This window comes from Myxocyprinus asiaticus, chromosome 46, assembly GCF_019703515.2.
Source record: "Myxocyprinus asiaticus isolate MX2 ecotype Aquarium Trade chromosome 46, UBuf_Myxa_2, whole genome shotgun sequence".
Lineage (NCBI taxonomy): Eukaryota > Metazoa > Chordata > Actinopteri > Cypriniformes > Catostomidae > Myxocyprinus > Myxocyprinus asiaticus.
The window spans coordinates 27,824,112-27,849,922 of NC_059389.1; the positions used below are offsets into that span (position 1 = coordinate 27,824,112).

Sequence of the window (25,811 nt, forward strand, 5' to 3'; positions counted from 1 at the left end):
TTTTATTTTAGGGTGAACTATATCTTTAAGATCTGTAATTCATGTCCAACATGTGATTAAATGTCAAAAGGGCTTGCCATATTTTATGGACTTTAAAAAATGTGCTAAGGGATGTATAAATAGATGTATTTAATGTGCTATATAAATATACAAGCATATATATATATATATATATATATATATATATATATATATATATATATATATATATATATATATATTAAAGGTTTAAATGTTTAAAAATTATTTAAGATTTAAAGATTTAATTAAGAAACAAATCTACATTTTGAAATAAAAATAGTTTTTAAAGTTTGATAAAATATTAAAATATTATAATATACTATAATATGGTTTCACTGTACATTTTTTGCAAGCGTAATTCATTTTAGACATGCTTAGCGGCCGTGAACGTTTCGTATTTGTTTACATGAGAAACCCCGCCCTTCAAGTTGACTCGAAACCACCGGAAGTTTGCGTCATGACGTCCAATGCAACGGAAACAGATACGAGAGATAGAGACTACCAGAAACAGCCAGAGAAACAGATCCAAATATGATATTCCACAGCTTTACATAAAGACCGCAGGTGTCAAACTGTTAGTCGAATATCAGAGGACACATATACGGACTGTCTCATGAGTTTATGAAACTATCTGTTGAGTTTTTAATCCGGGTAACCATTACGTAGCTGAAGCAGATTAGCTCTCGTGCTAATGTTGTGAAATATTCATCTGTTCTGCAAATATAAGCATTTATTTACGAATGATAAACATTTAACAGTTTATACGTCGGGATAGGGGTAAAACCTAACACATTATAACCATATATTGTCCGGTGTTTAGAGTCTGTTACACGTAGTCAACATCAGTTTACACAACACCGCAGTGACTGTATTTATATCAACACAGGTCATCTGTTTGGTTATTCTCGACGATTATTCATAGTCACAAGATCTTAAAATTGATTCTGAAGGACTCATAGATATCTGTAAAAGTGAAGTTGCTTTCATTTGGATTCATATTGACGACAAGTTGTATTTGAAGCAGATATGAACATGTTTGCTTGAGCAGAACCTATCAACATCTGGAAGTGGAAGCCTGCTTTCATCTGGACTCATTCCCATATATAATCTAAATTGAGAAGCTGTCAGGATGCCTCTGCTGTTTTTGGAGCGGTTTCCTTGGCCAAATTTACGGACATACACAGCCCTGAGCGCAGTTCTTCTGGTCGGAACGATCTTAAGTGCCTACACCACAGTGAGAGACTCAGAGTTCACATCTGCACTGACTGAAGACACACACAGCGGAGCGGAGGAGGATATCAAGCTCAGTCAGCTGGAGAACTTTGGACATGTGGCCACCAATGTGCTGCTGTATCTCATCACAGACAGTCTGTTTGTCTGGGTGTGTGAAACTTTGCCACTTTGGTTACAAATCTGGGCTGATATCTTACAGTTCACCCACAAATGAAAATTCTCTCATCATTTACTCACCCTTATGCCATCCCAGATGTGTATAACTTTTTTTCTTCTGCAGAACACAAATGAAGATTTTTAGAAGAATATCTCTGCTCTGTAGGTCCTTTCAGTGTAAGTGAATGGTGGCCAGAACTTTGAAGCTCTAAAAAGCAGATAAAGTCAGCATAAAAGTAATCCATATGACTCCAGTGGTTTAATCAATGGCTTCTGAAGCGATTTAGTTGGTTTTGGGTGAGAACACCAAAATATAACTCCTTTTTCACGGTGTATCTTGCCATAGCAGTCTCTAGGCACGATCATGATTTCAAGCTCGATTACACTTCTTAGTGCTTCACACATGCAGAGCGCTAGATGGTGCTATAGGAAGAGTAATCGAGCTTAAAATCATGATCGCCAAGGAGACTGCTGTCAAGATTTATTGTGAAAAAAAATTGTTATATTGTGGTCTGTTTTCACCCAAAACTGACTGATTGCATCAGAAGATGTTGATTCTACTACTGGAGTCTTATGGATTACTTTTATAGTGCCTTTATGTGCTTTTTGGAGTTTCAAAGTTTTGGTCTCCATTTTCTTGCATTATATTGATCTACAGAGCTGAGATATTCTAGAAAGAAAGTCACACACATCTGGGATGACATGAGGGTGAGGTTGAGAGTATTTTCATTTTTGGGTGAACAATTCCTTTAAAAGTTTTAGGTACAAATCCCATAAGAGTTGATCCATAATCTCTCTCTATTGTGTTCTTGAGCAAGACACTTAAACTGTGACACAGTTAGTGAGTTCCTATAGTCTCTGAAAACCTGGAAATATGAGGGAATTTCAGATTTATTTTGATTTCGAGGCCTGGAAAGTTGTGGAAATTAATCAAATCTTAAAGGAATGTTCCGGGTTAAGCTCAATGGACAGAATTTGTGGCATAATGTTGATTACCACAAAAATTCATTTCAACTCATCTCTCCTTTTCTTTTAAAAAAAAGAAAGCAAAAATTGATGTTACAGTGAGGCACTTACAATGTTAGTGAATGGGGACAATTTATGGAGGGTTTAAAGGCAGACATGTGAAACTTATAATTTTATAAAAGCACTTCCATTAATTCTTTTGTTAAAGCTTGTTTATTATTTGAGCTGTAAAGTTGTTTAAATCATCATTTTTACAGTCGTTTTAGGGTTTACAGTGTGACAATGAAGTTGTAAAATTGGATATAACTTTACACAGAAAAGGGCACACTAAATAATTTATCACACTAAAATCATGTTAATATGCACATTGTTTATGTCTTGTGGCTAAACCTTTGAAACAGTGAGTATTTTAATGTTTACGGATCGGCCCCATTCACATCCATTGTAAGTGCCTCACTGGAACCCTGATTTTTTATTTTATTTGTTTAAGTAAAGGAGGGGCAAGTCAAAATTTGATTTGTGGTAATCAGCATTATGCCACAAATGCTGTCGATTGAGCTAAACTTGTATTGAACCCGGAATATTCCTTTAATTAAAATTCATGAGAAGTTCTATATTGAGTATGTATATATTACTCATTATATTCTGCTCTTAAAGATTTCATCAGCTCGATATTGCTAGATATTTATTTTGTTGTCTGATTAAAGACATTTCTACACTAAGTAGAATCATTTAAATCTATTAATTCCCACAGGTGATGGTGAACACAGCATGCTGCATCCTCATGTTAATAGCTAAAGTGATCCAGTGCATCGTGTTCGGACCGCTGAGAGTCAGTGAAAAACAGGTAGGAACCATTTATGAAGATCACACTGCCACTGATGATCACACAACAGTACCACATAAATTGTTTTGGATAATAAAGATATGGGCAATTTTTGCCGTCAGATGTTTTTTTATGTTACTACCTAATTTCAACAATTAAATTTTCTGAGATGCCAAGACGATTTGTTCTGATTTTAAAATTACTGATTTTGTCTAAGTCATAGGGTTAAATTCAGGCAATACAGTTTAATGACAGCAAATAAAAGGTACACAACATCACTAAAAACACTACTAAACTACTAAGCACTTATTTTACACAATATTTATGCAAAATTCACTGAAATTAATTTTTTATGTATCGACAAAGCCGTAGATTGTGTTACTTACACAAGGGGGAACTAACAATTCTGTTATCAGTACTTTGCACCGATTCCTTTTAATGATTCTGGGACCTTAACGGTTCCATTAACGATTATTTTTGTACTCTTGAGGAAAAATTATTTGACCAGAGTAGATATCAGTACAATACTATAAAATACAGTTGAAAATTGTCTTTGACCACACCTGCAACAATTACAACACACACTAAAAACAATAGGATTATAACAAGGTAAAATACGGTTAATAAAAATATCAATCACCTGAGGTAAGAGTGCCATACCATGAAATAAAAAACCACACAAAAAAAAACAATTACGTACATCCTTAAAAACAGATACATAAAATTAAAAAGGATTAGTTCACCCAAAAATGAAAATTCAGTCATTGTTTACTCCTGTGTTTGTATAACCCTATATGACTTGACTTCTTTTTCTTAACACAAAGGGAGACATTTTGAAAAAAAAAAAAATGTTCAGTGATGTCACACAATGGTAGTTTATGGTGACCACCTCTTCAAGTTTCAAAAGAACACAAAAGTATAATTCAGAGGTCTAATAAATTATTCCAAGAGACTTATGATTGTTCTGAAGGAATACGATAAGGTTTGATGAGAAACAAACCAAAATCTAACATATTATTTTGCAAAACTCTTTACCAACCGTTGATCTCCTGTGTGCATTCATGAGTCTGCATGCGGGCTTAAGAGCTCTTTGCAAGAGAGCAACATTAGTTACTAGGGCTGTCACGATTACTTGATTTCAGTTACTCGATTAAAAAAATTCCTTGATTACAAAATTGCCTAATCAACAAATTGTAAAAAGACGTCTAGTTTCACATGCAGTGACGGATGCTCAAACACTTTCTGTTCAATAAATCTGAATCCAGACGATCTAAAGGCAGTCGCACACCAGATGAGAAGTGTTGCGGCTAGGACACGGCACAGGTATCAAACACAGGGCACAGCAATGTGGTTCAGGTTGCAGACAGTACACACAAAAGTTACCAAGGTTTTTCCATTCTTCAAGAATAAACATAGCTAGAGTAAATAATCTATGTTATTTGATAATTTGATTTGGGTCGAATTTAATAGAAAAAATGCAAGTTGCGCTCATGGCGCGGCAGAAATTTGAGCGCAGCCTCACGATTTGTAGCTGGGCGCCACCGACAGACACCTAGCGGTGGTGTGCGTGCATTCATAGAAAACAATTGTTTCCAATTTTAGAATGTGCAATGTCATCCGCCAGACATGTCCAGTGTGCAACCCCCTTTAAGAAGGTTATTTTTTGCAGATTGGGATTTGGGTTCCTTTCTGTGTTAGTTACAATTTAAATGTAAATGCGATCGTTGTCCTCATGTAAATTAGATTTCATTGCGAACTAAGTGGGACATTAGTTCGCAATGTCCCACTTCCAATAAATATTTTATCGGTTATGGCCATTATCAGAGGTAAAACTTAATGTGGGAATCCAGAGAATTGAATTTACTTAATAAAGCTGCAGGTCTGTATGCTGTCAGTCAAAGCTCAACGTGAACCATTAAAGCCACACAGCTATGCGCTCGCGTCCCGCAGAGGCAATATAAAACAGGCTTACTTGAGAGAGCAACGGCTAGTCTCCGAATGTGAAATTATTAACAGTGTTAAGTCACTGAATGTCCAGATGAATAAGGGTATTTTACATGGGACGTGGCAAGTGGAAAGCTTTTGCAATATGTACAGTATGTAACACGCACAACAATGCCAGCAACTGCAGCTCAACAAAAGAGAGAAAAAATCTCTCTGAATGACGTGATTACTGTTAATTTTGTATTGTGTTGCATGTAAATGATTGTTTAAAAAGCCAGCAACCAAATATAGAGACTTTTATATCTCCATAAAATAGTTTAACCATGAATATAACTCATCCTCAGTAAACAAGATTGGTGCGCAGACATCGTCTCAGAAAAAATAAAATATTTTATTTCCATGGCCTGTTTTCCCATATTTGAATTTTAAACTAAAATGGGAAGATCGTGTTGTAAAAAATAAAATAAATAAAAAGGTTGGCACACCTGTAGTAGGCAATCTCTGTCAACTTGAATTATATAGGCTGCATTTTTTATATTATAGATCTGCTTTAGATGGGTTTTAGACATGGTTTGCACAATTGATTTGTTGTTATTCAATCATAGAGTGCATCAAAACTTAGGCCAATTAATGCATTTTAGCCAAACGTGACTTCACCTCGGCAACTTTATGCAGTCTGAGTTATTGCATAATTTTTCCGATTACTCAATTAACCGTCAGAATAATCAGTAGATTACTCGATCTAATCCTACTAATCATTTAATAAGTGTCACTCACCAAAGGGTAAGTGTGCCATTTCATTTAGAAATCATTACTTACATCCTGTAGTTTGGCTTAAAAATCCAATGGAAATAGTTATATATAACAAATCAGAAATAAATGTAATACAATGGTAACACTTTACAATAAGGTTGTATTTGTTAACATTATTTAACATGAACTTACAATGAGCAATACTTTTACAGCATTTATTCATCTTGGTTGATGTTAATTTCAACATATACTAACACATTTTTTTAAATCAAAAGTTGTATTTTAACATTATTAATGCTCAATAAACTAACATGAACCAACGATGAACAATTGTATTTTTATTAACTAGCATTAACAAAGATTAATAAATGCTGTAAAAATATATTGTTTATTGTTAGTTAATGATATTTAATGCATTAATATTAATGAACCTTGTTGTAAAGTTGTTACCATTACGATTCTTGTAAAAGGTGTGTTTACACATACTTTTTAGAGACAAAAATGCAGTCCAATAAAACTTTGTAATAAATGAAACTCCTAAACAAATAAAAAAGTGATATATATATATATATATATATACAGGTGCATCTCAATAAATTAGAATGTCATGGAAAAGTTCATTTAGTTCAGTAATTCAACTCAAATTGTGAAACTCGTGTATTAAATAAATTCAATGCACACAGACTGAAGTAGTTTAAGTCTTTGGTTCTTTTAATTGTGATGATTTTGGCTCACATTTAACAAAAACCCACCAATTCACTATCTCAAAAAATTAGAATATGGTGACATGCCAATCAGCTAATCAACTCAAAACACCTGCAAAGGTTTCCTGAGCCTTCAAAATGGTCTCTCAGTTTGGTTCACTAGGCTACATAATCATGGGGAAGACTGCTGATCTGGCAGTTGTCCAGAAGAAAATCACTGACACCCTTCACAAGGAGGGTAGCCACAAACATTCATTGCCAAAGAAGCTGGCTGTTCACAGAGTGCTGTATCCAAGCACGTTAACAGAAAGTTGAGTGGAAGGAAAAAGTGTGGAAGAAAAAGATGCACAACCAACCAAGAGAACCGCAGCCTTATGATTGTCAAGCAAAATCGATTCAAGAATTTGGGTGAACTTCACAAGGAATGGACTGAGGCTGGGGTCAAGGCATCAAGAGCCACCACACACAGACGTGTCAAGGAATTTGGCTACAGTTGTCGTATTCCTCTTGTTAAGCCACTCCTGAACCACAGACAACGTCAGAGGCGTCTTACCTGGGCTAAGGAGAAGAAGAACTGGACTGTTGCCCAGTGGTCCAATGTCCTCTTTTCAGATGAGAGCAAGTTTTGTATTTCATTTGGAAACCAAGGTCCTAGAGTCTGGAGGAAGGGTGGAGAAGCTCATAGCCCAAGTTGCTTGAAGTCCAGTGTTAAGTTTCCACAGTCTGTGATGATTTGGGGTGCAATGTCATCTGCTGGTGTTGGTCTATTGTGTTTTTTGAAAACCAAAGTCACTGCACTCGTGTACCAAGAAATTTTGGAGCACTTCATGCTTCCTTCTGCTGAAAGATGCTGATTTCATTTTCCAGCAGGATTTGGCACCTGCCCACACTGCCAAAAGCACCAAAAGTTGGTTAAATGACCATGGTGTTGGTGTGCTTGACAGGCCAGCAAACTCACCAGACCTGAACCCCATAGAGAATCTATGGGGTATTGTCAAGAGGAAAATGAGAAACAAGAGACCAAAAAATGCAGATGAGCTGAAGGCCACTGTCAAAGAAACCTGGGCTTCCATACCACCACAGCAGTGCCACAAACTGATCACCTCCATGCCACGCCGAATTGAGGCAGTAATTAAAGCAAAAGGAGCCCCTACCAAGTACTGAGTACATATACAGTAAATGAACATACTTTCCAGAAGGCCAACAATTCACTAAAAATGTTTTTTTTTTATTGGTCTTATGATGTATTCTAATTTTTTGAGATAGTGAATTGGTGGGTTTTTGTTAAATGTGAGCCAAAATCATCACAATTAAAAGAACCAAAGACTTAAACTACTTCAGTCTGTGTGCATTGAATTTATTTAATACACGAGTTTCACAATTTGAGTTGAATTACTGAAATAAATGAACTTTTCCACGACATTTTAATTTATTGAGATGCACCTGTATATATATATATATATATATCATTCTTTTATTATTTTATAAAATTCCAATGATTGCTACAAAACTGTGTTTTAAATTACACATTGTCAGTAACAGTTCTTATTTTTATTTCGAGTTGAGACAAAAGTCATTACGTGAACATCAGTAAAATTAATTCGGACTGATGTATATGCCTAAGTGCTTTTGATTGACTAAAAAGGGCCAGTGCATAAGAGTAATTTGTTCGGGAATCAGACTACACAGGTAGCGCTGTAGATTCAGTAGTGGGGCAGCACTGCCACCTGCCGCTGAATTAAGATGCAGGCAACACTGTCGAGTGATTTAGTATGGTGTTCCATCCACATCAGTGGAAAATTGCACATTTGGGAACTGTTAATGTAACTGGAATTTATGAATATCATGTATTTTTTTTTTTTTTTTTTTTTTTTTTTTAAATGGAACCGATTCTGAACAAGAATTGGTTCTCAGTTCCCAACCCTAGTTATCGGCCAATGATGATAATTTCAAAATGGCCAAATATCAACTGATTAATTGGCTTGCAAATCACAAGTTAATTAATTGATAATCACAAGTTGTTTTTTTGTTGTCATATGCATCTTGATGCCTTATTGCCCTAAAAACAAAGAACTTTAAATGAATAACGGTTCTATTACATGTGTTAAAGCTTTCAGCATTGATTTCCATTGCAATTTAACATCTTTACCTTATGATATCCTGTTTCCTTTCACTCTGCCTGACCAGCATCTGAAAGACAAGTTCTGGAACTTCATCTTCTACAAGTTCATCTTTATCTTTGGTGTGCTGAATGTGCAGCGGGTGGATGAGGTGGTGCTGTGGTGTCTGTGGTTCTCCATTCTCATCTTCCTCCATCTGATGGTGCAGCTCTGCAAAGACCGCTTCGAATATGTGAGAACAATTTATTTACCATATTAGTAAGGAATAGTCTTTATAACAAGAGTTGAATCGTCTTTATCTAAAGTAGCACTAATACATTCAGAAAGACAGTTTCATGTAATGACATGTTTTAACAGTTCCAATTGTGAAGGAAATGTACATTTGCTTTAACCACCAATATACAGCCAAAGCGTGTATCACTCTTACAGTGGCCATTTTGAGAGATCTGTTTTGAAACAGAGTATGGCTGAAACACTGTTTTGACTGTACAGTTGAATTAATACAAAATTAATTAATAAAAAAATAATAATTCTTTCCTTTCTTGTGGAATTCCTCCTTTACTCCCTACCTTCCTTCCTTCCTTAAAGGAATAGTTCACCCAAAAATGAAAATTCTCTCATGATTTACTCACCTTTAAACCATCCCAGATGTGTATGACTTTCCTTCTTCAGCAGAACTGAAATGAAGATTTTTATAAGCACATTTCAGCTCTTTTTGTCCATACAATGAAAATATCAGGTGCCATCAGTCTGCTGGATATTTGTCTGTCCAAAAGTCATATTTAGGCAGCATAAAAGTAATCCACACGACTCCTGTCGATCAATTAATGTCTTCTGAAGCAAATTCGATAGGTTTCTGTAAAAAAATAAATAGATAATTTAAACTTTAATAACTTAAAAAAATCGCTTCCTGCTAGCAGTTGACCCATTCTTTCTTGCGGACTTCATTTAGTTCCTAACTTCCTTAACTTTTTTCTTGACTTCCTTTCTTGCTTCCCTAATTGCGTCCTTCCAACCTTCCTTGCTTTTCTTCCTTTCCACCTTCCTTCCTTCACTTTCCTCTTTACTTGCTTTTTAACTTCTGTCCTTCCTTGCTTACTTCCAAACCCTCCAGTGTTAATCTCATCAACTAAATCACTGCCGAAAATGTTCGTTGACGAAGGTTTTTTTAAATTTCTTCAACAATAACAAATACGAGAAAGACACATCGTAACGATAATCAAACGATTTTATTAAGCCATACTGTTGACGAAAATATGACGTGAAAAATAATAATACTGCAAGATATTAAAGGAATGTTCCGGGTTTAATACAAGTTAAGTTCAGTCGACAGCATTTGTGGCATAATGTTGATTACCACAAAAATGTGTTTCGACTCGTCTCTCCTTTTTTTTTTTAAAAAAAAGAAAAGAAAAAATCGATGTTACAGTGAGGCACTTACAATGAAAGTTAATGTGGTCCATTTTTGGAGGATTTAAACACAGAAATATGAAGCTTATAATTTTATAAAAGCACTTCCATTAATTCTTCTGTTAAAACTCATGTATTATTTGAGCTGTAAAGTTGTTTAAATCATCATTTTACAGTCGTTTTAGGGTTTGTTGACATCAAATCATCATGGTAATGAAGTTGTAAAATTGGCTATATCTTTACACAGGAAAGGTTAGTGATCTTGTCACACTATAATCATTTTTACATGCATATCCTTTGTCTTGTGGCTATACTTTTGAAACAGTGAGTATTTTAATGTTCAAAAATTGGCCCCCATTCACTTCCATTATAAGTGCTTCACTGGAACCCAGATTTTTGCTTTTTTTAAAGAAAAGGAGGGAAGAAGAAACATCTAGAGAATCATCTGTTTTAGAAGATATTAGATATGGATTCATCTAATCCCACGGTTTGTTATTAAGAGTATTAAGTCAAGGGAGGCACGGAGAACGATGATAAAATCTACGATGGTAAAATCAAAAGTTAAATAAATACAATATAAAAATGTATTGCGAAGATAATTGAAAATGAATAGGTCTATGGCATTGTAGTATTGTTAAATGTCGAGTGCACATGTACAGTATGTCAGGCAAGAGCGCAAATCTCTCCGCTCGCACGAGGACTTCGCACAAAACTAGACACGCCCTCTGAAATATACTGTATGCTATAAATCTCCCTGCTCTTACTCAGAGAGTGCGTTTGCACACACAGAACATGTCCTTTGCACTCACAAATCTATTTGAGAAATCAACTTGCCATTTGGCCGGTTACTTTTTTAGGAACTGCAGCATAATACATGGTTAAATTCGTATTGTAAGATTGGTATTCTGTTCACTGTTGATGTAAGTGATGTGAGCAAATCAAATGACATAAACCGCCATCTAAGAACATTTGTTACGAATCACGTCATCTTCCGACTTTCACTGCAGTGGAAAACTTAGCTGCACAAGTTTATCATGTGGCGGCACATATGTAGAAAATCAGATAATATGTGGAACAAAATCACATGTCCATTATTTCGTGTTCAACATGATATCAGGTCAACGTGTCTTTGTGTTTGTGACGAGTGCAGTTTCACATAGAGATGGAGACTGGATCATGTGTTGCAGGTTTATCACAAATATAGGCCAAAACAGTGAAATAAACCCATTGTCATATGACAAACATGTATTTTTAATTAAAATAATGGAAAATATGGTTTCATATTATTAATAGAAATATTTATTATTTGCCATTAATCACGCACAATTGTATGACGCATTGCATTTAAAGTAACTGATCATCATTGAATTGCTTCAACGCTTGATATATTATGAATTTTGATAATATAACACTAGAGGACACTACCTGATAAAAGTTCAAATAATTGTCCTGAATGTGCTGCTGTTTTTAGTGGAAGATATAGATATTTTTTGACATTTAGCATAGACTATCCTATTTATTATTTACTTAGCTATTTTATAGGCCCATATACAACATTGTTGTATGTACACTGACTAGCCCAAAAAAAGTTGCATACTCTAATATTTCATTGGACTACCTTTAGCTTTGATTACGTCACGCATTTGTCGTGGCATTGTTTCAAAAAACCTTATGCAGTGTCACAACATTTATTTCCATCCAGAGTTGTATTAATTTTTGGCCGAGATCTTGTATTGATGACGGAAGAGTCAAACCATTCCATAAAGTCTTCTCCAGCACATTCCAAAGACTTTCAATGGGTTTAAGGTCAGGACTCTGTGGTGACAAATTAATTTGTGAAAATGATTCCTCATGCTCCCTGAACCACTCTTTCACAAATTGAGCTTGACCAGTCTTGGCGTTGTCGTCCTGGTATATGCCCATGCCTTCAGTGAAGAAAAAAATCCATTAATGGGATACCCTGGTCATTCAGTACATTCAGGTAGTCAGCTGACTTCATTTTATTGCTGCATAATGTTGCTGAGCCTAGACCTGACCAATTGAATCAACTCCAGATCATAACACTTCCTCCAGAGACTTGTACAGTGGACAGTATGCATGATGGGTGCATCGCTTCATGCGCTTCCCTTCTTACCCTGATGCACCCATTGCTTTGGAATAGGGTAAATCTGGACTCATCAGACCACATGACCTTTTTCCATTGCTCCACAGTCCAAACTTTATGCTCCCTAGCAAATCGAAGTCGTTTTTTCCAAATAGCCTCACTAACAAGTGGCTCTCTTGTGGCCACACAGCTGTTTAGTCCCAATCCTGTAAATCCTCGTCACATTTTGCATATGGAAATGCTCTTTCACTATTAAACATAGCCGTGAGTTCTACTGTTGATTTTTTATGATGTGACTTCAAGCGTTTTAGTGATCTCCGATCACGATCATTCTAGATTATCTTACGACCACATTTCTTCTGTGAATCTGATGGTTCACCACTATCCTTCCAGGTTTTAATAATGTGGTGGACAGTTCTTAACCCAATTCCAGTGATTTCAGCAATCTCCTTAGTTGTTTTCTTTGCTTGAGATAATTTGCCTCTTCAGAAACACAGTAACATCTATTCCACGACCACGGGATAAATCTTCCGACATGGTTGTTTAAGAAATGAGAAGCTACACACTGCATCAGTTAGGATTAAAAGAATTGTTGCCAGCCGAAATATATTAATCACTGCAAAAATGATCCAATCATAGGCTCTTAAGTATCTGCTTATTTAAATTCAAACTGCAGCTTTTTTTTTGGCCAGGCAGTGTATATAAATGTGCAGAAACAAAATCCTTTACATCCTGGTTTGATTCCTTCTCTTGTTCCTTTCTCACTTATTTATTTATTGTGTTGTTGCTTTCTGTCAGCTTTCATTTTCCCCCACTACACCGATGGGCAGTCATGTGCGTGTGTTGACTCTGCTGGTGTCTGTTCTGATGTGCTGCAGTGGTTTAGCAGTGCTCTGCGCTCTGGTCGGACAAGTTCATGGAATGCACACTGTCACTTTCATGGCAGCTGAGGTAGGAAACATCTCTTTTTAAACTCTTCTTTAATTTTACACGACTTTGCAGCAAATGTATAGAGAACAGTAGATCATTTTTGTTTTCTTGTTTGTTGGACATTAATTTCCTAACCCCACCTACTGCTTCCTGTCTTGCAGTGTTTGCTGGTGATGGTGCGCACAGGACATGTCATCATACGGTGTGTGTTGAGTTCAGAGGTTTATCAGCATTGCTCAGTCTAAATGAGTGGACAGATGCATCTAAAGGTTGTTGTTATTTTCAGGTACTCCATCCACCTGTGGGACCTGAACCATGAAGGCACCTGGGAGAACAAGAGCTCGCACATCTACTACACTGACTTCATCATGGAGTTGGCCATCCTCTGCCTAGACCTGATGCATCACATCCACATGCTGGTGAGAGCATTACGAAACTCATTTATCACTACTAATGTGTTGATCTGGCAGCATGACATGTTAATGATATTTATATGGGTGATTTTTCAGTTAAGGGGAGTTTTCTGTACTGTAAGAAGATTTTAAAGAAAATGTACAGTATTTTAAAAAAAACAATCTAACTAAAGTATTATAATAGTATTCCTGTTACTTGCACTTTTCAAGCTCTTCGGGAACATCTGGCTGTCCATGGCCAGTCTGGTGATCTTCATGCAGCTGCGCTATCTCTTCCACGAGGTGCAGAGGAGAATTCGCCGTCATAAAAACTACTTGCGTGTTATTGACAATATGGAGTCCAGGTGAGGAGCACGTTCATAAAACAATTTCTCAGCTGCTTTACTACAGGAAATAGATTATATTGTTCAACCTTTACGCAAAGCTGAAGTAGATTGGGTTAAACTGAGGGCATGTAACTGGAAGGTTGCTTGTTTGATCTCTTCAAGTAGTGAGTCATGAGTAACATTGCGCTCTTGAGAGGGGGGATTGTACATAAATATTAATGTGGTAAATAAGGATACCTGGAACTTGTAAAAACCAGTCAAGAAATGCATGGGTCATATTTAACCCCAAAATGTAAATCAAAAGATTTTATTTTGGATGAAGAAAAAGAAGCCTGTTTTTAGGGCCATTAAGAGTTTTTTTTTAATTCAATACAATTCATGAAGTATTTCATGAAAATAAAGCACATTTCCCACCATTTTTCATTTACGTAATGTAGGACCCTATGAAATAATTTGTTTGTTTTTCCCCCTAAATATATATATATATATATATATATATATACACACACACACACACACACACACACACACACACAGAGTCATGGGAAAAAGAAAGTACACCCAAGAAAGTACATCCTTGAATTCTATAGTTTTACGTATAAGGACATAATAAAAATCATCTGGTCATCAGCAGGTCTTAAAATTAGGTAAGTACAACCTCAGATGAACAACAACACATGACATATTACACCGTGTCATGATTTATTTAACAAAAATAAAGCCAAAATGGAGAAGCCATGTGTGAAAAACTAAGTACACCTTATGATTCAATAGCTTGTTGAATGAACTTTAGCAGCAATAACTTCAAGTAATCATTTTCTGTATGACTTTATCAGACTCTCACATCGTTGTGGAGGAATTTTGGCCCACTCTTCTTTACAACATCGCCAAACGTTGCACTGTGCATTATGGCCAAACATCTCCACTTTGGTCTCATCTGTCCAAAGGACATTGTTCCAGAAGTCTTGTGGTTTGTTCAGATGCAACTTTGCAAACCTAAGCCATGCTGCCATGTTCTTTTTTAGAGAGAAGAGGCTTTCTCCTGGCAACCCTTCCAAACAAACCATACTTGTTCAGTCTTTTTCTAATTGTACTGTCTTGAACTTTAACATTTAACATGCTAACTGAGGCCTGTAGAGTCTGAGATGTAACTCTTGGGTTTTTTGCAATTTCTCTGAGCATTGCACGGTCTGACCTTGGGGTGAATTTGCTGGGACGTCCACTTTTGTGAAGATTGGCAACTGTCTTGAATGTTTTCCACTTGTGAATAATCTTCTCACTGTAGAATGATGGACTTCAAATTGTTTGGAAATGGCCTTATAACCCTTCCCAGATTGATGGGTAGCAACAATTGCTTCTCTAAGATCATTGCTGATGTCTTTCCTCCTTGGCATTGTGTTAACACACACCTGAATGCTCCAGACCAGCAAACTGCTAAAACTTCAGCTTTTATAGAGGTGGTCACACTTGCTGATGATCAGTTAATCAAGGGTATTTGATTAGCACCACCTGGCTACTACTTAGCCTCTTAATTTCTATGGAAGCAGGGTGTACTTAGTTTTTCACACATGGCTTCTCCATTTTGTTAAATAAATCATGACATGGTGTAATATGTCATGTGTTGTTGTTCATCAGAGGTTGTATTTACCTAATTATAAGACCTGCTAAGGACCAGATGATTTTTATTATGTCTTGATATGTAAAACCATAGAATTCAAGGAGGGTGTACTTTCTTTTTCCCATGACTGTATATATATATATATATATATATATATATATATATATATATATATATATATATATACACAGTTGTGCTCAAAAGTTTGCATACCCTGGCAGAAATTTTGGCATTGATTTTGAAAATATGGCTGATCATGCAAAAAAAAACAAAATGTATTTTAAAGATTGTGATCATATGAAGCCATTTATTATCACATAGTTGTTTGGCTCCTTTTTAATCATAATGATAAAAGAAATCACCCAAATGGCCCTGATCAAAAGTTTACATACCCTTGAATGTTTGGCCTTGTTATAGACACACAAGGTGACACACACAGGCAATTAAAGGTTAATTTCCCACATCTGTGACTTTTTAAATTACAATTAGTGTCTGTGTATAAATAGTCAATGAGTTTGTTAGCTCTCACGTGGATGCACAGAGCAGGCTAGATACTGAGCCATGGGGAGCAGAAAAGAACTGTCAAAAGACCTGCGTAACAAGGTAATGGAACTTAATAAAGATGGAAAAGTATATAAAAAGATATCCAAAGCCTTGAAAATGCCAGTCAGTACTGTTCAATCACTTATTTATTAAGAAGTGGAAAATTTGGGGATCTCCTGATACCAAGCCAAGGTCAGGTAGACCAAGAAAGATTTCAGCCACAACTGCCAGAAGAATTGTTCAGGATACAAAGAAAAACCCACAGGTAACCTCAGGATAAATACAGGCTGCTCTGGAAAAAGACGATGTGGTTGTTTCAAGGAGCACAATATGACGATACTTGAACAAAAATGAGCTGCATGGTCGAGTTGCCAGAAAGAAGCCATTACTGCGCCAATGCCACAAAAAAGCCCGGTTACAATATGCCTGACAACACCTTAACACACCTCACAGCTTCTGGCACACTGTAATTTGGAGTGACGAGACCAAAATAGAGCTTTGTTTGGAGAGGGGTCAACAAGGCCTATAATGAAAAGAATACCATCCCCACTGTGAAGCATGGTGGTGGCTCACTGATGTTTTGGGGGTGTGTGAGCTCTAAAGGCATGGAATCTTGTGAAAATTGATGGCAAGGTGAATGCAGCATGTTATCAGAAAATACTGGCAGACAATTTGCATTCTTCTGCACAAAAGCTGCGCATGGTACGCTCTTGGACTTTCCAGTACGACAATGACCCTAAGCACAAGGCCAAGTTGACCCTCCAGTGGTTACAGCAGAAAAAGGTGAAGGTTCTGGAGTGGCCATCACAGTCTCCTAACCTTAATATCATCAAGCCACTCTGGGGAGATCTCAAATGTGTGGTTCATGCAAGACGACCAAAGACTTTGCATGACCTGGAGGCATTTTGCCAAGACGAATGGGCAGCTATACCACCTGCAAGAATTTGGGACCTCATAGACAACTATTACTATTACAAAAGACTGCATGCTGTCATTGATGATAAAGGGGGCAATACACAGTATTAAGAACTAAGGATATGCAGACTTTTGAACAGGAGTCATTTCATTTTTTTCTTTGTTGCCATGTTTTGTTTTATGATTGTGCCATTCTGTTATAACCTACAGTTGAATATGAATCCCATAAGAAATAAAAGAAATGTGTTTTGCCTGCTCACTCATGTTTTCTTTAAAAATAGTACATATATTACCAATTCTCCAAGGGTATGCAAACTTTTGAGCACAACTGTGTATATATATATATATATATATATATATATATATATGCTTGTCAATTTTGAAAGTTAGTAACTGTCACAATGCAAAAATGATAATGGTTCTAAAAAGAGGTTTACTGTGTATTATGTATTGGAAACCAATGTGTATTATAAACTGGGAGTTGGCCAGCTACTAAAAAACAAATGCAAATGAATGCCTTGTGTGCAGATTTGCTGTGGCAACGCTTGATGAGCTGGTGGCCAATAATGATGACTGTGCCATCTGCTGGGATTCTATGACTACAGCACGCAAGCTGCCCTGTGGACACCTTTTCCATAAGTGAGCAATTTCTACTGCCACCGTCAGCACTATCTAATAGCTGAAACAGTTAAAAATCTAAAATGCTAAATGTTAGATTTGCACAGTTATGATCAGGCAAAAGTCAAAACCACACAATTTCAGTTTTTGTAAAAATCATGCAGTCAGTAATGCATGTAGAACCTTTCTTCAGGTGTCTTTTTGCACATCTGTATCATTGTTATTCTGACTGTTGCATTTTTTAACTGTGTGTTTGTTCAGTTCCTGTCTGCGCTCATGGCTGGAGCAGGACACGTCCTGTCCCACATGCCGCATGTCACTGAACATCAACGAAGGCGGGAGAGAGAGACAGGAAGGACAGAGAGTGCCACTGGATGATAATATGGCTGCAGGGGCAGGAACAGACGCCCGACCACACCTCAACCAACACAACCACTTCTTCCACTTTGATGGTGAGATGTTTCTATATACATTGGCATTTAGAGTTGGATTTTAATAATTCACTATATAGTCACAGTGATTTTGCCGTAAATATAAAATTAAGCAACACCATGAAGATCACAATGAGTAAAAGCATTAAGACAGAGATGTTTCAGTAATGTCTCTGAAATAACTTTCAGAGAGTTTGTAAAGTCAATTCCTGTCTGTGGATCAGTTCAACATGTCTGTTTCAGTGAATCCAAACTCTAATTCAACGATTTGTTCCTACTTACTCATTACTACAAAAATTAAAAAAGCTTATTGCGGGGGGCCTGGGTAGCTCAGTGGTAAAATACGCTGGCAACCACCCCTGGAGTTCGCTAGTTCGAATCCCAGGGCGTGCTGAGTGACTCCAACCAGGTCTCCTAAGCAACCAAATTGGCCTGGTTGCTAGGGAGGGTAGAGTCACATGGGGTAACCTCCTCGTGGTCGCTATAATGTGGTTTGTTCTCGGTGGGGCGCATGGTGAATTGAGCATGGTTGCCGCGGTGGATGGCGTGAAGCTATGTCTCCATGGCAACGTGCTCAACAAGCCACTTGATAAGATGCGCGGGTTGACTGTCTCAGACGCGGAGGCAACTGGGATTCGTCCTCCACCACCCGGACTGAGGCGAATCACTACGCAACCACGAGGACTTAGAGCGCATTGGGAATTGGGCATTCCAAATTGGGAGAAAAAGGGGGGGGAAATCCCCCCCCCAAAAAAAGCTTATTGCATTATGCCACAAATGCTGTCGATTGAGCTTATCTTGTATTAAACCCGAAATATTCCTTTAACATCTTACTGATGATTTGACCTCAGAGGCAAATATGGCAATAAATTATCATTCAGTGTATTAATCTCCACTCCTTCACCCTCAGGGTCCCGCATTGCCAGTTGGCTGCCCAGTTTCTCAGTGGAGGTGATGCACACAACCAACATCCTGGCCATCGTACAGGCCAACAACTCACAGCTCAACGCCATGGTGAGTCCTTCATGTCGAATCAAACATGCCCTATCCAATCTGCACAAGGCCCCCTGTCCTAAACCTGGATTTCCTTGGATTTCACAGGCCCATCAGATCCAGGAGATGTTTCCTCAGGTTCCTTATCATCTGATCCTGCAGGATCTACAGCTTACACGTTCTGTAGAGGTCACCACAGATAACATCCTCGAAGGCAGGATACAGGTGCCTTTTCCAACACAGGTGAGATGACCATCCAACCTGAAGGACTAAGAAAGTTTAAAGAAAGGCGGCATTTTTAAAAATAATTCTTTAAACTTTCATAATGTTAAATTTACGTAATGTATTCAGAATAAATTTACATAATGTATTCGTAATGTAATGTATTCAGATACTGAATATTCAGCTGAAATTATTTTTTTTTTTTATAAAAGTCTTTCAAAAGAAAAAGGGAAAACACTACTGTAAAAGCATGTATTTTTTTGTGTCATACCATTGTGTCTCGTGTAGGCTGTGGAGCGCACACCCATAAATGTTAACCCTACTACTGGAGAGGCGTCGGGTACCAGCAGCAGTTCAGAGGTTGCCGTCCCTCAGGTGGAAGACTTTGAGGTGCGGGGCAGCCGCTTTTCCAAGTCTGCAGATGAGAGACAGAGAATGCTAATGCAGAGGAAGGAGGAGCTGCTCCAGAGAGCTCGGAGGTGAGCCTCCTTTACTTTTTTCACAGAGTTCACCATACACAGTATCTCCCAAACCTGTCAAGAACATGTCCGGATTAGACATTATTTTCAACAATTAACCACATGTTAATATAGAGATTAGGGATGGAACTGGTTTCATGATTATCTGCAATTTTTCCTGTTATCCAACAGCCTACTGAGGCATAAAAAAAGCCATTTAATCCTATCACAACTGTGTTAGTGATATATGAACTCTAAGTGCAGCCTTACAATGGGATAATTGACAAATATACAACAAATAAATAGGGTAAATAATTATAACATTTAAATACACAAACCTATCAAAATCCTAAAGTAATAGATGCTCCAATATAGAGTGGCACAACACCGCTTATGCGCTTTCTGAGCGCAGAATGACATGCTTCAATATAACCGGAGTGCTTGGAGTCACAGGGCGATCTTCGCTCTGCATTTAAAAGTGCATAACTTTAAGATTAGAAATATTGTGGATGCACAAAATCTAATTTATGTCATCCAACAGTTTGTTGAGCCTCTTTCCTTTTGCAATAATTCATTAAAGCAGTCCTAAAGCAGATTTCTATCTGCATGTTTTACATATACTGTTGTGCGTGAAAATCCCAGGAGATCAGCAGTTACAGAAATACTCAAACCCGCCCGTCTGTTACCAACAATCATGCCACAGTCCAAATCAATGAGATCACATTTCTGATGGTTGATGTGAACACTAACTGAAGCTCCTGACCCGTATTTGCATGATTTTATGCACTCTCTCATCACGCCTTGTTGATGAGAGAGTTCAACAGAGAATGGCCAGACTGGTTTGAACTGACAAAGTCTACGGTAACTCAAATAACCGCTCTGTACAATTGTGGTGAGAAGAATATCATCTCAGAATGCTATTCTGAGATGCGGGTTGGCGCTGTTTTGGCGGCACGAGGGGGACCTACACAATTTTAGGCAGGTGGTTTTAATATTGTGGCTGATCGATGTGTGTGTGTGTGTGTGTGTGTGTGTGTGTGTGTGTGTATGTATATATATATATATATATATATATATATATATATATATATATATATATATATATATATATATATATATATATATGTGTGTGTGTGTGTGTGTGTGTGTGTGTGTGTGTGTGTATATATATATATATATATATATATATATATGTGTGTGTGTATATATATATATATATATATATATATACACACACAGTTGCAATGGAATGGAATTAGCTGGTTTTCTACATTAATTGGTCATAAAATGTGATCTCATTTTCATCAAAGTCACAAGTATAGACCAACACAGTGTGCTTAAGCTAACAACAGAAACAATTATAATTTTTCATGTCTTTATTGAACACATTCCATTAACATTCACAGTGCTGTGGAAAAAATAAGTGAACCCTTGGATTTAATAACTGGCCGATCCTCCTTTGGCAGCAATAACCTCAACCAAACATTTCCTGTAGCTGCAGATTAGACCTGCACAACATTCAGAAGGAATTTTGGACCATTCTTCCATACAAAACTGCTTCAGCTCAGCCATCTTCTTAGGATATCTGGTGTGAACGACTCTCTTGAGGTCATTCCACAGCATCTCTATTGGGTTAAGGTCTGGGCTCTGACTGGTCCACTCCAAAAGGTGGATTCTCTTTTTTTGAAGCCATTCTGTAGTGGATTTACTTCGATGTTTAGGGTCATTGTCCTGCTGCATCACTCAACATTTACTGAGCTTCAGCTGGTGTACAGCCATCCTGACATTATCCTGTAGGATATCTTGATAAACTTGGGAATTCATTTTCCCTCGATGATGGCAAGCGGTCCAGGCCCCAAAGCAGCCCCAAATCATGGTATTCCCTCCACCGTACTTCACCGTTGGGATGATGTTATCATGTTGTTATGCGGTGCCCATTTACACCATACGTAGTGCTGCGTGTTCTTCCCAAACAATTCAACCTTAGTTTCATCAGTCCACAAAACATTTTCCCAGTAGCGTTAAGGTCAGGGTGGTCTTTGGCAAACTTCCGGCAAGCAGCAATGTTTTAGTTGGAAAGCAGCAGCTTCTTTCGTGGTGTCTTACCATGGACACCATGGCTATTTAATGTTTCTCATATAGTAGACTCATGAACAGAGATGTTAACCAGTTCCAATGATTCGTTCAAGTCTTTATCTGTCACTATAGGGTTCTTTTTTTTTTACCTCATTGAGCATTCTTGGCTGGACGGCCACTTTTAGGGAGAGTAACCACAGTACTAAATCGTCTCCATTAACAGACAATTTGTCTAACTGTGGACAGATGAATATCTAAACTCTTCGAGCTAACTTTGTAGCCCTTTCCAGTTTATACAAAGCAACATTCCTTGATTGTAGGCCTTCTGAGATTTATTTTTTGTGAGGCATGGTCCACGTCAGCAGATGCTTTTTGTGAATAGCAAACTCAAAAAAAATTTTTATAAGTCAAAGTAGCTTTAACCCACACCTCCAGTCTCGTTTCATTAATTGGATGCCAGGTTTGCCAACTCCTGACTCTAATTAGCTTTTGTTGGCATAATTAGCCTAGGGGTTCACATACTTTTTTCCAACCTACACTGTGAATGTTTGAATGATATATTCAATATGCACCAGAACAATACAATGATTGTTGTGTTATTAGTTAAAACTGATTGTGTTTGTTCATTAATGTAAGTTAGATGATCAAACCAGATTTTAAGAAAAATATATACATAAATGTAGGATACTTTTTCTTGCCACTGTATTTATATATTAAATATGTTTTGCCATATGTAAATACAACATTTTATGGGTTTTAACCATAGATTACAAACTCTTATGGTTAATTAACCATGACATTTTTAATCGTGGTTAATAGTAAAACTGTTTTATATCAATGTCCTTAGTAGAGATTACCACATACATTACCATAATGCAAGTAATATAATTTTAATTACTTAAATGCGGGAAAAAATAATACATTTTTTAAGTTTGGAAGTTTTTATACATTATGGTGATATTTGTTGCTTATTTGATAAATAAAAATCATTGAATTACATCATTTTTTTTAGTAACAGTATGAAAAAAACATTTATTTAATGAGAATCACTGTTCAGATTAATGAGAATTACAAAAAATAAAAAATACAACTTCAAAGTGAAAAGTGATTTATTTATTTTTTATTAGAATTTTGAGGGAAATTGACAATTTTAATTCATTTCATTCAACAACAACAACAAAAATAGCCCAATGCAAAAAATAAAATAAAAATTATGGTCTTAAATATAGGCTTCATTGTATGAAAAATATAATTTCTTGTTTTCTTATTTTTCTTATTTTAATTTTGTGGGAAAATATGCCCTTGACCTTCACCCATATACTGCTTTGCTTTAAACTGGTGGAATAGGAGTGCCCTAAGGCTCTGGTTTAGGTCTTTTCTGGTTTTAGCTTAACACTGTCTTCTCTTTGTCAGACGTTATCTGAACAAGAAACCTGAAGATTCCTCTTTCGCTGCCGACGAAAATGACGACACTTTGGCCTCTGTGGAGTACGAAGATTTTGATTCAGTGACCCTGCGGCGAGGAAGGTTGGCAGCTGCAGCTGAAAGACGCTTGCAGAGGCAGCCAGACCCGCCTCTGTGAGATGGCTCTGCCCATGTGCACATATCGACACCACCCACATTTAATCCCGCCCATGACTAAATCAAGAGGGAGGAGTCTTCCTTTTCCATTTTCGAAGCCGAGCAAAAAAGTGCATGATGAACCTGTTATACAGCCATGCCGATCAGAAAATGTCTAAAGCCTCTGTATCACTCAATTTTGGCCTGATCAATGCACATTTGCGCTATACACATGCACCTATTGTAATAATGCATTCTCCATCAAACTATTTGCCGTTTTGCAAGACCAGAATTTAGAGTAAAAGAAACATGTGTCTTTTATTCCCTGGAGTGTCGCCAATAAAGTAATTTGAAAAATGTTTGTACGTTAAGTAAATAAGAGCACGGTTTGTACAGCTGCTCCTACTTTTTAAACAATAGGAATATCATCTTTTGTTTGATTGTTGTCTTGAGTTTGGATTTCTTTTCATTTTACGAATGTTGCATTTCTTGAATGCGTTTTGTTTGAATGTTAGGCTAGATTTTAGAAAAAAATGAAAAATTGATGGTTTTAACAAAAATATATTGTGTTTTGCTAACAGTTCGGCTCGGCTGAGACTAGAGCTTGCGCAGTGAAGAACGCACGAGTTGATCTGTGTGAGAGTGTCTTTGATGGCCAGTTTTTGCAGCTGGTTAGTTGATTTGATTGGCTCATATGCTGATAAACTGATGGACACAGTATTGCAAATTTGAACTATCAAGTGTGCTCGTAATACCATCATGGCTTTTATTTAATCTTTGGAGACAGTTAAACAGATAATTGGTGTAGATCCTGGGGTGTCTGTTTTAAGTTGCCGTTCACTCTCCAGTGAGTATTTAGTATAATTTGGATCATTCACATTGTTGTGACAATAAATCTCTCTGTTTATCTGTGCATTGTACAAACTGTTCGTTTTAGTCACATGATCTTGTTTTCTTGCCGTAGTTTTGTTGTTCAAAACACTGCCATGGTTTATATTTAATTTACGGTATCTTTGGTTCTGTTTAACTGTCATCTTATTGTGTTGCTCTCTTTTTTTGTGCTACAGTTAAAGACTCTGAGCCTCATTCTTGAAACACGTGAGAGATATTTCTTAAAAATATTGTGTAAATTGTTTTTACAAAAGATTTGCACAGAAATTTGTTCTGCTTGTGTTTTATGCAAAAGGTCTAATGTGTTAGACAATTCAAAGTTGTATTCGATTTGGACAATGCATACATAAGGTTGTTAGGTCAGTTTTGTAGCTTTTTGCTGGCAGCTTTTTTTTTTTTTTTCCATTTGTATTTGAATGGTTTTAAAGGAATATTCCGGGTTTAATACAAGTTAATCACAATCGACAGCATTTGTGGTATAATGTTGATTACCACAAAAATTAATTTCTATTCTATTCTATGTTCTTCGTCCTTTATCTTAAAAAAAAAAAAAAAAAATCTGTGTACAGTCAGTACAGTTAGTGCTTCTATAAAATTATAAGCTCCACATTTCCGCAATTAAATCAGCCCCATTAACTTCAATTGTAAAAGCCTCACTGTAACCTCAATTTTTGCCTTTTTGTTTTTTTTTTCTTAAAGGTGGATGAGTCTTAAATAAATTTTTTGTAGAAATGCTGTCGATTGAGCTTAACTTGTATTAAACCCAGAGTATACCTTTAAAGACATTTACATTTAATGTACTAATGGACTAAAGTACTAATGTCTGTAAATGCTCAGTTTTTTACCAGCTTTTGACATTCATTATAAATTTTCGCAAATGAGATTCAGTAACAGGATAATTTGGTATGGGCGCAACAAAGTAATTCAGAAATTTGCATGTTGAGTTTGGGAACAAACTTTCATGTAATGACACGTGATGACTTTTAATTTGCCTTCTGTCAGATCAACCAACCACAACCACATCACTAATCATTTATTATTTAATTGTGAACATATTGACTATGTAGTCTCTGATGTATGTGTCTCTGATGTTTTACACTGTGAATCTACTCTATCAAATGTTTTCAGAGTCGTACATGGACACTTTGCTCTTTTTCTGTGCATAAAATCACTGTTTATAATATCCATAACCTATTTTTCTGATCCATTATTCCCGAAGACTCCCTTCTTCTGGTGATTTTCTTTACAGAAGGTGGACATGGTCAAACAAAGCGCTAACTCTTTGACTGCAGGTCAATGTAGAACATGTTTGTTTTGGTTGCACAGACGAACCTTTCAACAGTATTTCTTTACGTATTAATGAAATATCCACTAGACTGATTCTGATAATAAAAGTTAATTGATGTTCATGCACCAGAGTGAAGTATAGGAGTGCTTTTTGCACACGATTCATTTATTTGTGCCTCGAATCAACAGTGGATCAATACTAGTTTGATTTGTGTAAATAATTTTGTAAAATACATGTGAAATGACCCTGTACAAAATAAAAGTCACAGCTGCTTTAGAAGCTTTTAACCACA

The 25,811-nt window shown here is 36.7% G+C and overlaps 1 protein-coding gene across 1 annotated transcript; it reads left to right on the forward strand.

Annotated features, from left to right (window-relative positions):
* Nucleotides 1-486: 486 nt before the first annotated feature.
* Nucleotides 487-25,811, forward strand: LOC127436293 (E3 ubiquitin-protein ligase AMFR-like). The gene is made up of 13 exons (XM_051690366.1): nucleotides 487-1,402; nucleotides 3,131-3,223; nucleotides 8,791-8,955; nucleotides 13,036-13,188; nucleotides 13,329-13,369; nucleotides 13,454-13,586; nucleotides 13,791-13,924; nucleotides 17,511-17,621; nucleotides 17,862-18,052; nucleotides 18,942-19,045; nucleotides 19,133-19,267; nucleotides 19,535-19,725; nucleotides 23,194-25,811. Exons 1-13 carry the CDS (start codon nucleotides 1,151-1,153, stop codon nucleotides 23,360-23,362), a joined length of 1,872 nt encoding a protein of 623 aa, XP_051546326.1. The 5' UTR covers nucleotides 487-1,150; the 3' UTR covers nucleotides 23,363-25,811.

Bases quoted from the DNA above. Each gene is read 5' to 3' on its own strand.
- LOC127436293 (XM_051690366.1), top strand. From the start codon at position 1,151: ATGCCTCTGCTGTTTTTGGAGCGGTTTCCTTGGCCAAATTTACGGACA. The intron at 13,370-13,453 runs GTGTGTGTTGAG...TGTTATTTTCAG, and splicing joins ACAGGACATGTCATCATACG to GTACTCCATCCACCTGTGGG. The intron at 18,053-18,941 runs GTGAGATGTTTC...CTTCACCCTCAG, and splicing joins CCACTTCTTCCACTTTGATG to GGTCCCGCATTGCCAGTTGG.